The 11,348-nt window shown below is 45.1% G+C and overlaps 1 protein-coding gene and 1 pseudogene across 1 annotated transcript; one reads left to right on the top strand and one right to left on the bottom strand.

The window, feature by feature from the left end:
* The first annotated feature begins 2,239 nt into the window (after positions 1 to 2,239).
* On the top strand, positions 2,240 to 6,107 carry LOC124671737. Its single transcript, XM_047208071.1, has 2 exons — positions 2,240 to 2,372; positions 5,409 to 6,107. Exons 1-2 carry the CDS (start codon positions 2,240 to 2,242, stop codon positions 5,990 to 5,992), a joined length of 717 nt encoding a protein of 238 aa, XP_047064027.1. The 3' UTR covers positions 5,993 to 6,107.
* A 981-nt stretch (positions 6,108 to 7,088) lies between these two features.
* Positions 7,089 to 10,915, bottom strand: LOC124676524 (annotated as a pseudogene).
* Between the last annotated feature and the right edge of the window lie 433 nt (positions 10,916 to 11,348).

Below are 11,348 nucleotides of genomic sequence, written 5' to 3'. Positions count from 1 at the left end.
TTAATCGAGAGCGCATCAGCCTCTTATGGAATGCCCAAAAGTCTTAGTGCAGATCAGAGTAGAGAAAATATATGTTTGACAACCCGGATCCCAAAGAAACTAAGGCAAAGTGAAAGCTCAATCACAGTTCATCCTACAAGATAATGGCACTCGCATTTCCTTTCAGAACCTGGTTTTACATTTTCATTATCCTTGCCTTTTAGAATTTGAGGGATTTCATGCAATGCTAAGCTTAGTTCTAGTAAAGCATCAAACCTAGTTTGGGAATCCCAGTAATTGAACTTCAACCAACCAAATGTATAAGACTAATGTTAATTAGTTAAAGAGTAGAGGAGAATCACTGAGAGAACATACCATCAACTCTATAAAAATTATAAAAAGCCAATGGTGATGATCGAACTCCTAGTTTTGTTTCCAGGACTTACTGTCAGTTATCAAGAAGTACTTTGCTAGTAGATGTGTCCACTGGATCCCAGGCATGCTGTTCTCTAAGCTAATTATTTTAATTTTTCATAAAAATCTTATGAACCAATTAAACAAACATCAATCATCCAATTACAATTAACTTTATCCTCCACCTTGTACAATAGTGAGAGACTAGCTGAAATGCCAAGAAATCCATATTACTATCTGCAGATGAATGCTGAACCGGACAACTGTCATATCTTGAGGGGCTCAGTGTCAAGATGCAGGTGCCTTTTAAAATAAAAACACACTAAAGCGATGATCCGAGATTATCATACATGACTTGGTAAGTACTACTCATTATAGACAGAAGTGACTTGCTGCATACTTTCGTTCAGCAAATCCTACCCCTCTCTTCATGAGACATAGTAGAAATAAAACGTGAAAGCATTGCACTTGAGTTTGTAGATAATTAAAATTTCCTATTACACAAATAAACAACGTTTTAGTATGCCTAGGCCCTAGCAACTCCATAGTCCATGGATAGTACACTCGTTTTCTTCCCATTCAACATTGTTTGAGTCCATACTTCAAAACAAGTTACAAGGTGCAACAGCAAAGGTTTATGGAGCTCACCGGGTAGCAGATGGCTGGGGAGGTGACCAGCAGCAGCATGCCGGTGAGGTGGCCAGCGGCAGGAGCTCGAGGACGTCGCCGGTGAGCTAGGTGGCCAGCGGAAGCAGTAGCTCTGGGCTGGCGACCACCATCTCTTCGTCCACTCCTTGCACCACGGCGAGCTCCTCCCGCCTGGCGCGGTCGCAGGCCGTCACCGGCAACCACGCCCGGCGACTTGGCTCCCGTCGGTGGGTGGCGAGCCTGGAGACTGGATGGAATGTGGAGATGGGATGGAGGGGGAGACTAGCAAGAGATGGGGAACTAGGAGGAGGACCGGCCGGAGCTGGAGGAACCACTCGGCGGCGCCAGCAAGACGGAATCCTACTCGTCTAGAGTTCAGTGGGAGGGCTGCAGATCGAAGGATCCACGCCGTGGGTTCAGTGGAGGAGGAAGATCTGGTTTTCGGACGGAGGTCAGCGGCGCAAGGCCTTGCCGGAGACGGCCGGAATCGGCCTGACGGTGGCGGCGCAAAGGGGGTCGAACGAGAGCTGTGGAGGAGAGACGAAGCGTGGAGTGAGGAATCCTCGGGAGTCGGGACTATACGTCTTTTCAATTTGGTTCATTTCTCCAAAATTGCATCTCCGCGTCTGTGCCTAACTAAATCGACCGTGGGTTGCGATGAGAGCAATTAATCCACATTGCTTTACTTGCATGCGTAAAGACTAATACTCCTATGCCGAAAGTATATGTCACTTCACATAATTTAGCTAACAAAAGGCTGGTTATATGTCACTAAAATTATATCATTGAAAAGTATAACTAATATTTTGTTTACTAAATTACTAGTATAAATTTTATCTCGAAATGCATAATAGCCTAGTAAACCTGTATGGAGAGGTAGCTTATATTTAACCGCCATTTTTTAGTACAATATGCGCGCACAAAATCCTGTCGAACAATGGGATGTGTTGCATTGGATTACACCTGGGCAAAACTCGGGCCAGGCCGGGTTTTGGGCCAAGCCCAAAACTAAAATTTCAAATCCGAACCCATCCCGGCCCGACCGTTGGGCCTATAAATCGAGCCCGAACCCGGCCTGAACTGGCAAAAGCCCGACCCAGGCCGGGCGGCCTGAACCTTGCCTAATTCGCAAGAACTGCAAGCCCGAGCCCGGCCCGACCCGACGTTCGAGCTCAAAATCAAGCCCGAGCCCGGCCCGATGTTCGAGCTCAAAATCAAGCCCGAGCCCGGCCCGATGTTCGAGCTCAAAATCAAGCCCGAGCCCGGCCCGACCTGGCCTGACCCGGGATTTTCGGGCCGGGTCCTCCGGGTCGGGCTGCCCATGCCCAGCTGTACATTGGAGTGCGTCAGCTCTAACCGAGACTGTTAAAGCATGAGCCTCGGTTATACCTGTCCATGGCCAACTCGGCCCGAATTTCCTGGGCCGGGTCGAGGTAGTGCGAAACGATGAATTAAGGAAGAGGCCCGACTTGGTTTCGGGCTTTTTGGCCAGACTAGGCTATGGCCTAGTTTTTCGCCTCAGTTTTTCTTGGCCCAATCTGAAGCCCGACTCGGCTCGACGCGTGTCCAAGTATATCCTTAATGTAACGGCCCCCGTTGTCTACATGCGTGCCGCTGCTCTGACAACTTGGACATATCTTTAGGGGTAGAGGAATGCTGACCTAGGTACATCCCGATTGAACCCTACCACACATTAATGTGCCTGGACCATGAAACTAGATTCCAACTTAGTGAAAACCTACAAGAAACATCCATCAGCCATACTACCATAGAAAACATGGTTCCTAGGCCTTACAAAACTTGTTCCCCTATCTCATCCTCATGACCGAGGTCTTCATGTGGTAATGTGTACTATGAGGTAGAGCACTCGATCATGATCTGCATATGCTCTAATCAACTAAATAAAGTCAGTAGTGAATAAGTTTCACTCAAGACTAGCTTCTGCCCAACGCCATCACCTATGGCTCGATGCCTTCCTTGACATTGATGGTGATTTCATGTAAATTTACTTAAAAAGTGGTGATTTCATGTGAATTTTATCTTTGTTTGTATTTCAATAGGTAATAGGAATAGGAACATCCTCAAAAGAGACCAAGTCGTTCTTACAAGGGTTGGTTATGTGGCCTTAAAGTAGGAGTTTTGCGCCATAAGTCTAGATTTTACTGTAGGGTGGTACTCTTTGTGAACAAAGTGTCACTTCAGAGTTGCCATCTATTGGCATTTCCTCTTTACATCACCCTTCACATACCCTTAGTGGTTCCATGTGACTTTTCTAAAAAAAAAATTGTGTGTTATAATCGTTTATAGGAATATAAAAACCTCAAAAAAAAAAGGCCAAGCATTTACAAGAATTATGTCGGCGGGCACAAAGTGGAGCTTTGCACTATAACTCCATAGTCTTATATTATTTAAGAAAGTGTCACGTCGGAGTTGTGTATTTGATTTTCCTCTTTGAACCACCCGTCTATGCTCAAATAACGACACCATTAAAGAGGGGGGAGGTTTAAAATCCTTCCTCGCGCTCTTTTAGGTCAGACCCTATCCCATGGTGCACATGACGTCTACCGCACATCAATGCGTCCGGTGATCTTTTCGTGGAAGACTGTGAAGAGGATCGGGCTTCTCCTTCGTGGAGCTTGTGAAGTGGTTGTGGAGCTTGCCATGTCCGGAGTGGAGGAAAAGTTGGCCATAAGGGAAAGGCTTTTGCCCTTCGTGGTATTGTTGTTGTTGCACTTAGTTGAGCCTAGCATATTTAGGTTTTGTGCTTGTAAAATAAACGTTGGTCTAATTCCGCATTCGTACAAGTTAAATCCGTAATAGTTTTTAAAACGCATATTCACCCCATGTAGGCGATATCTCATCCTTTCATAAACACCTCTCATCTTCAACCGATGGACGAAACAAACAATGGTGCTAGCTAGAAACAAAATGAGTATCTATTTGATCGAAACAAGTTTCGGGTTTGCATTTATCGAAAAGAAACGGCGTGGAAATGGAATGCGCTTCGGGAGGAAGCAAGCTAATTTTGTGTTTGGAAGGAATTTATTGTATATATATTAGTGAACGGTGGAGTATACTATAATAATGATGAAACTGACACAGTATTTTCATGCATGGCTTGGGAGGTTATATGTCGGCAGAGTTTTGTTTTTATTTGCCACAATTGGGTAGGATGATGAGGTTCGTACAACAAGTTTGGGCTGAGTTTCATATACTCCCTCCGTCTATAAATAGATGTCTTAACTTTGTTAAAATTTAAATGTTTTCTAGACTTATTTTAGTATGTAGATACATTCAAATTTATCCTAAGTTGAGACATCATTTTATAAACGGAGGTTAGTAATATATTTTGACATGAGGTTGGTACAAATTGAAGTTAATACACTAGACTAGAAGCAGCAAAGAGTGGATTAGAAGGATGAGTTAATTAGGTAGAGGTTGTGGGCCAGCTATACACGTACACGTACATGTACGTGCAGTGTGATTTGGCCGGAACTTGCACGTGCACGATACACACGTGTGTTACGATGCAGTACAAAGAAATAAAAGGTAAGTCGGATCCATCGTGGAGTTTAGAATTTGTACGGCCAAGTGCACGTTAATGAGACGATTGAGGTAATCAACAAGAAAAAAAAATGTTGCAGCTACAGCCATGTGACAGTATCGTGGAGGCAAGGAATTGAACCAAAAGCCGTGTCGAAAAGAGAAAGAAATGACGTGGCCGTGGTGAAGGAATGTGTGGACATGGAAAAGGCCCCGCGCGCGGACGCTTCTTGGATTATTATTATTCCATTAATTAATAATCCGACTCCACCTAGGGAATGAATGAAGGATGAGAGCAAAACGAGGCGATTCATGCCGGCTGCCGGGCGTGCTTCTTCGATTCCAGCTAGCAGCCTAGCACCATGCGCATGCGCGAGGAGATAAAGGAAAAAAAAACACCGGCATTAATCGCGTGAGAAAAAAGTTTACTGGCTTTGTCATCGCGCGTGAGAAACGCGTTTACTGTTCCGGCGGCGACCGCATTTCTCTCTCTGGCGCAGCGCGTAATTAATTCCCGCGCCGGGTTCCCTCTTTTCGCGCTCCATTAATTAGTTAGCTGCAGCGCGGTGCGCTCTCTCGTTGCTGGTTGGTGCGAGAAAATACTTGGGCTGGTTGCTCACGGAGGCTCCCTCAGTTCCTCGCCCGACTCGCCGAGGATGGGGCTCGCATCGAATCCCGCATGCTCCTGGGCCGGGATCTGGACCGACGACCAGTTCCAGGCGTGGCCATGCGTGAGTGTGTGCGCGACGGGAAATAAAAAATAAAAAAACAAAGAAGCGGCGCGCGTGGGAGGGAATGCATCGACCGATCGACATTCTTTGCAGTTGGGTGCGCTGCGTGCGTGTCGGAGCTCCGGCCGGGAGGCCGCCCAGATCCATCACGTGCGTGCCTGCGGCGGAACACGGACCGGTTCTGGGACATCCGGTTCGACAAGGGAGTGCTCCACATACCGCGCATCCTCATCCACGACTCCACCAAGTCGCTCTTCCTCAACCTCATCGCCTTCGAGCAGTGCCACATGGACATCGCCACGCCGGGCGGCAACAACATCACCTCCTACGCCATCTTCATGGACAACCTCATCAACTCCGCCGAAGACGTCAAGTACCTCCACGACCGCGGCATCATCGAGCACTGGCTCGGCAGCGACGCCGAGGTCGCCGAGCTCTTCAACCGCCTCTGCCTCGAGGTCGTCTTCGACATCAACGACAGCTACCTCTCCGGCCTCTCCGACCAGGTCAACCGCTACTACGACTACAAGTGGAGCACCTGGGTCGCCAGCCTGCAGCACAACTACTTCACCAACCCGTGGGCCATCGTCTCCGTCGTCGCCGGCGTCTTCCTCCTCCTCCTCACCACGATGCAGACATTCTACAGCGCGTATAGCTACTACCGACCGTCAACCTAGCTCATCGCCGCCGAATCGGCAACGGAGTCAGATTCTCCAAAATCTGACCATTTTTTCTTGGCTTGCATTACAGTTTTGATTGGTTGTTTTGTCATATACTCTCATATCCCCTTTGAGTTGCATTGTTAATATATATATATATACTAGACTAGATCCTGTTGCTGGAAGAAGGATTTGATCACAAATTCATCTTCCAATTTGTACATTTAACGGACTTTGATGTTCAGATGGGCTGGGCAGCAAGATTTGTCATATACTCTCATATCCCCTTTGAGGACTTCAAACTCTATCAGCAGGGCTGGTCCGGCAAAATTGGGGGCTCAGTGTGAAAACTTAAAATGGGCCCTCATATCATAAGAAAAATGAAACTAATGGACAATTATAGTGTATACCGGCTTAGACTGGCGTTTAAACTGAAGAACTGCTTTTACCACATGTAGATTATATTGTAAAATTGTCTTAAAACCCATTTTAAGAGGAAACATATTTTAAAACCTGATCAGACCAACTGACTACCGGTCTGACCGTGATTACCTACGTCTAATGGTTTTCATAGATTTGAACTGTATGGGGTTTCAAAACTAGAACAAAGACTTAGCATGTAAAGATATGCCAACAAATACATGGCGAGGTAAAGGTATGTCAGCTTTGTGCACCGTCGATGGTCCCCATGAGTGAAGCAGCTTCCTTATTTTCTTTGCCGGTGAGGTCCTCGCAGATCTCGATGGTCACCGCCGCCACCTCTCGTGGTGAAGCCTGCATCTCTATCCATTTGGTGTCAATTCTTGTAGTAGTCAGCAACATAATGCTCCTACCGTAGTGCCATGTCTGCACGTAACTTGTATCATAAGTATCAGCATTATAGCATCAGTTGACAATGGACCCAAACATGAGCAAATCCCTTGGTTCAGTACTGACATCAGTTGGTGGTTCCAGAGAAGGTATTTCCGGGCAAATATAGTTTTGTTTTTTGTCAATAAAAATGGCCAAACTACAGAGCATTTTTGAATGCATATGCGTGTCATGAATACAGTGAACACTCGATTCATTTTTTTTCAAAAGATTGAGCACTTCAGAGGCTAGGAACGAAGTCACATGACAATGAAGTACCATGTTTTATTCCAACCATACAGCTATTGTAGAAGAATAAAGCTCCAATCCAATTACATGCTTCATAACATCTGGCATGGCAAAATAATTAATCATACTACTTAGCATTCACTTCAAGACATATAGGATATGTAGATTGCGTTCAATTCTTTAGCGACTTCTCGCATATTCATTCGCTCATTTGGGGACTCGCTTGCGCAAGAAAGAGCCACTTTCAGCAGTGACAGCAGGCAAAGGTGGACTTCATTTTCTTCTTCCAGGTTAGCTCGAGAACAGTCCTGGCATTCTTCCACGAGATAAGCATCAAGGATACCAAGTATCTGATCGGGAAAGTTCCTTCTAACGAAGTTCACGATACTAAGCCCGTCGCAGAACATAGGATCAGTTGGCCTTCTTCCTGTTAGCATCTCCAGAAGTACTACCCCGAAGCTGTACACGTCTCCAGATGTTGATAGGTAGCTACCTCCGGCGTACTCTGAATACCAGGTAAAATGTGCAACATAAGTTATTGTTCACATAAATACCCATTTCGGTACCGCATAAGAAAATTTGCAAGAAGAAACATATTTGTTACCTGGAGCAATATATCCAATAGTCCCCTTCAAAGTTATTGTACCAATTGAACTCGAATCCCCAGCAGGTGCTGACTTGGATTTCATGTAGAACCTTGCAATGCCGAAGTCTCCCAAATGAGCTGTCATATCGTAATCTAGGAGGATATTGCTGGGCTTCAAATCACAGTGAATAATAGGGCTCTCACAGTCATGGTGTATGTATTGCAATGCATCAGCTATATCAACAGCTATTTTCATTCTTCGAGATAGGTCTAGTTGATTTCGGGCATTTCTATCTCCTGCCAGGTGCAGCCAAGTATCCAAGTTGCCATTGGGCATGAACTCGTACACTAGAGCTTTGAAATCATTGCCTCGATTATCAACTGTTGAGCATGCGGTCAGAATTGGAAGAAGATTCCGGTGCCGAATGTTTCTCAGCGCTTTACATTCTGAGACAAAACTCTTATCCGCACCTTGCATGTCAAGGTCAAAAACTTTCACAGCCACAATCATGTGATCTTGGGTTAGCCTTCCTCTGTATACTAAACCGCAGCTTCCTCTCCCAATCAAATTAGACTGTGCGAAGTTTTCTGTGGCTTGTGCTAGATCCTTATAAGAAACTTTAAAGAATCGTTCATCCGAAGAAGGCAATGATAACTGCATCCTTAACATTCTCTTTCTGAAGAAGGTAAAGTAGACCAGCAATATGAGTGATATGATGCCTAATACGGGGACCAATACTATGACCAAATAGTGTTGCCATCTAGATCTTCTCTGAGAAACAGTGGGGCAGGAAGGCATATGTAGATCCACTACACCTCCACAAAGCCTCAGATTTCCTTTAAGCGAAATGGCTGACGTATTTTTGAATACTCCATTTATTGGTACTTCTCCTTCAAGATGATTGTCAGACAGATCCAACTGGGTGAGAAGTTGAAGTTCGCTTAGAACAATTGGGATAGAGCCTGAGAGGTTGTTATGTGAAAGGTTGAGCACAATCAAGCTGCTAAGACTTCCCAGAGATATGGGAATGCTTCCTGAGAGAAAGTTCCAGCCCATGTTGACGGCTTGCAATTGCTGGCATGTGCGCAAAGTAGGAGGAATTTCCCCGGTAAGTTTGTTGGATGAAAGATCTAGATAGTTGAGTTGTTGAAGATTACTGATGTACGGAATTTGGCCTTCTAGACTGTTGTGGGATAATGCACATTGACTAATTGTGGCTACTCTAAAAATCTCTTGTGGTATATGGTTTTGAAGATTGTTATAACTGAGGTCTAATAATGATAGTTGCTGAAGGTTCTCAAAACTTGATGGTATGGGACCGTGGAACTGGTTATTTGCTAGGAACAGTTCAGACAACTGGGAGTTATTGCCAATTGAACTTGGAATCTGCCCTGTAAAGTTGTTCTGTTGAAGATACAACCCTTGTAAACTAGAAAGATTTCCAATCCACCCATCAATCGGACCAGTAAAATTGTTCTCTTCTAGTCCTAGTTTAGTTAGTCTATGGAGATTTCCTATGCTTGATGGAACTAATCCATATAGCATGTTTCTTGCAAACACGAGATTGTCAAGATTAGATGAAAGGTTGCCGACAGAATTTGGCAAGACTCCTTGTAGCCGATTTCCATAGATTGAAAGCATCTCTAGAAGAGTACAGTTGCTCAATGCGTCCAAGAATTCCCAGCTTCGACTGTCATTTGCTTCAAGACTATTTCCATCGAGACCTAGCTTATTGAGCTTCCAAAGTTTACCAAGAGAAGGTGGGATTTGTCCTCTAAACCCACTATTATATAACAAGGATATGTGCTCTAGCTCAGATGAATTGCCTAATGAGTCTGGGATAAGACCATCCAGCATGTTACCACCCAAGAAAAGAAGTTGAAGGTTAGGGAGAGCATCACCCATGTTAGATGGTAGAGAGCCAACTAGCATATTAACCTCCAAGGCTATTTGATTCAGCAGAGAAAGATTAAAGACGGCCTCTGGGATTCTACCCGATAGCTTGTTTTCACCAAGGAGTAAGTTTGACATCTTGGATAATTTCCCAAACTCATCAGGAATGGTTCCCTCGAGGTGGTTATACATCAGAATAATATGTTCTAGAGAAGTGATATTACCAAGGCCTGGTGGGATGTCCCCGGTAAGACCATTGTAGGGAAGCCACAAACGTGTCGGATTGGAGAGAAGGGCTATTTCTGCAGGGATTTCACCCACCAATAAGTTCCTAGAGAGGTCCAACACCCTTAAGGCTGGAGCAGTTTGTGAGTGTCACTGGAATACTCCCCTGCAGTGAGTTGTAACTCAGGTCAAGAAACATCAGCTCTTGCGAGGCGGCCAAGATGAGGTATCGACCGAGAGAACTTACTTCCAGAGAGGTTAAGAGAAGCAAGATATGACATGTTTCCAAGGGAAGGAGAGATTTTCCCAACCAAACCCTGCTCGGGTAGGTCCGGCGCCTCAACGCGATCAGGTTGTGTGAGGCTGCACTTCACGCCCTGCCAGTTGCAGAAGTGGGTACTGGTGTTCCATGAGCTCAAGGCTCCTTTCGGATCGTCGGTGATGGCGCGCTTGAAATGAAGGAGCGACAGCATATCCGTATCGTTCCCAAGGAGGACGGTGCAAACACTTGCTCCCAGCTCCATAAGACAATAGCAACAGCGCCAATACTATGAGCACAGAGAGTTCCATGGCATATCTTTATGGCTCACTGCTTTGTATGGCAAAATTGGAGTTTAACTCTGCATGATTCGCTTATAACAAGATCTGAAAGAAGCGAAGTAAGGTAAATGAAAGTTGAGGAAAGTATCCATGAAGAAGAGAAGAAGCAGTGCACCTCACCCAGCCACATCTTATTGACTTCAGTGGAGATGAGTGTTGTCGTTCACACTTCGGCGAGTAATTAAGTAGCTCGGAGACTGAGTTGGCGTTACAGAGCATCCACCGTTTAATTTTCATGCTTACATTGACAGCTTTGACTCCTTCACAAATATATTCTACTACGGTACTGCCGGCCAGCCTAATTTGTTTTAAGCAAACTCAGGCATGTATGCATGGTATATCCCCATCCCTTGTCGCTTGTACACTTTGTTTGGAACACCACGAGCTTTGCAACAGTAAACCTTGATGATGTGATGCCGTATAGTTCAAAATAAGGGTTTATAACAAGATCTGAAAGAAGCGAAGTAAGGTAAATGAAAGTTGAGGAAAGTATCCATGAAGAAGAGAAGAAGCAGTGCACCTCACCCAGCCACATCTTATTGACTTCAGTGGAGATGAGTATTGTCGTTCACACTTCGGCGAGTAATTAAGTAGCTCGGAGACTGAGTTGGCGTTACAGAGCATCCACCGTTTAATTGTCATGCTTACATTGACAACTTTGACTTCTTCACAAATATATTCTACTACGGTACTGCCGGCCAGCCTAATTTGTTTTAAGCAAACTCAGCCATGTATGCATGGCATATCCCCATCCCTTGTCGCTTGTACACTTTATTTGGAACACCACGAGCTTTGCAACAGTAACCTTGATGATGTGATGCCGTATAGTTCAAATAAAGGGTTTATATAAGTGCACTATGCAGTACTTCTGAACATCTCAAGTACCGTATTTTAGTGTATTTCTACTTATTTATATGTTTCAGAATGCGTGTGGGCTGTGTACTGAAACTCGGCGCAAACTGCAGAGGCCA

The sequence above is a fragment of the Lolium rigidum genome, chromosome 7, assembly GCF_022539505.1.
Source record: "Lolium rigidum isolate FL_2022 chromosome 7, APGP_CSIRO_Lrig_0.1, whole genome shotgun sequence".
Taxonomy (NCBI): Eukaryota; Viridiplantae; Streptophyta; class Magnoliopsida; order Poales; family Poaceae; genus Lolium; species Lolium rigidum.
This window is presented reverse-complemented; position numbering and strand designations above follow the sequence as displayed.

Excerpts from the sequence above, each read along its gene's own strand:
- LOC124671737 (XM_047208071.1), top strand. The coding sequence starts at position 2,240 with ATGTTCGAGCTCAAAATCAAGCCCGAGCCCGGCCCGATGTTCGAGCTC. Across the intron at positions 2,373-5,408 it reads CGGGCTGCCCATGCCCAGCT|TTGGGTGCGCTGCGTGCGTG; the intron begins GTACATTGGAGT and ends CATTCTTTGCAG.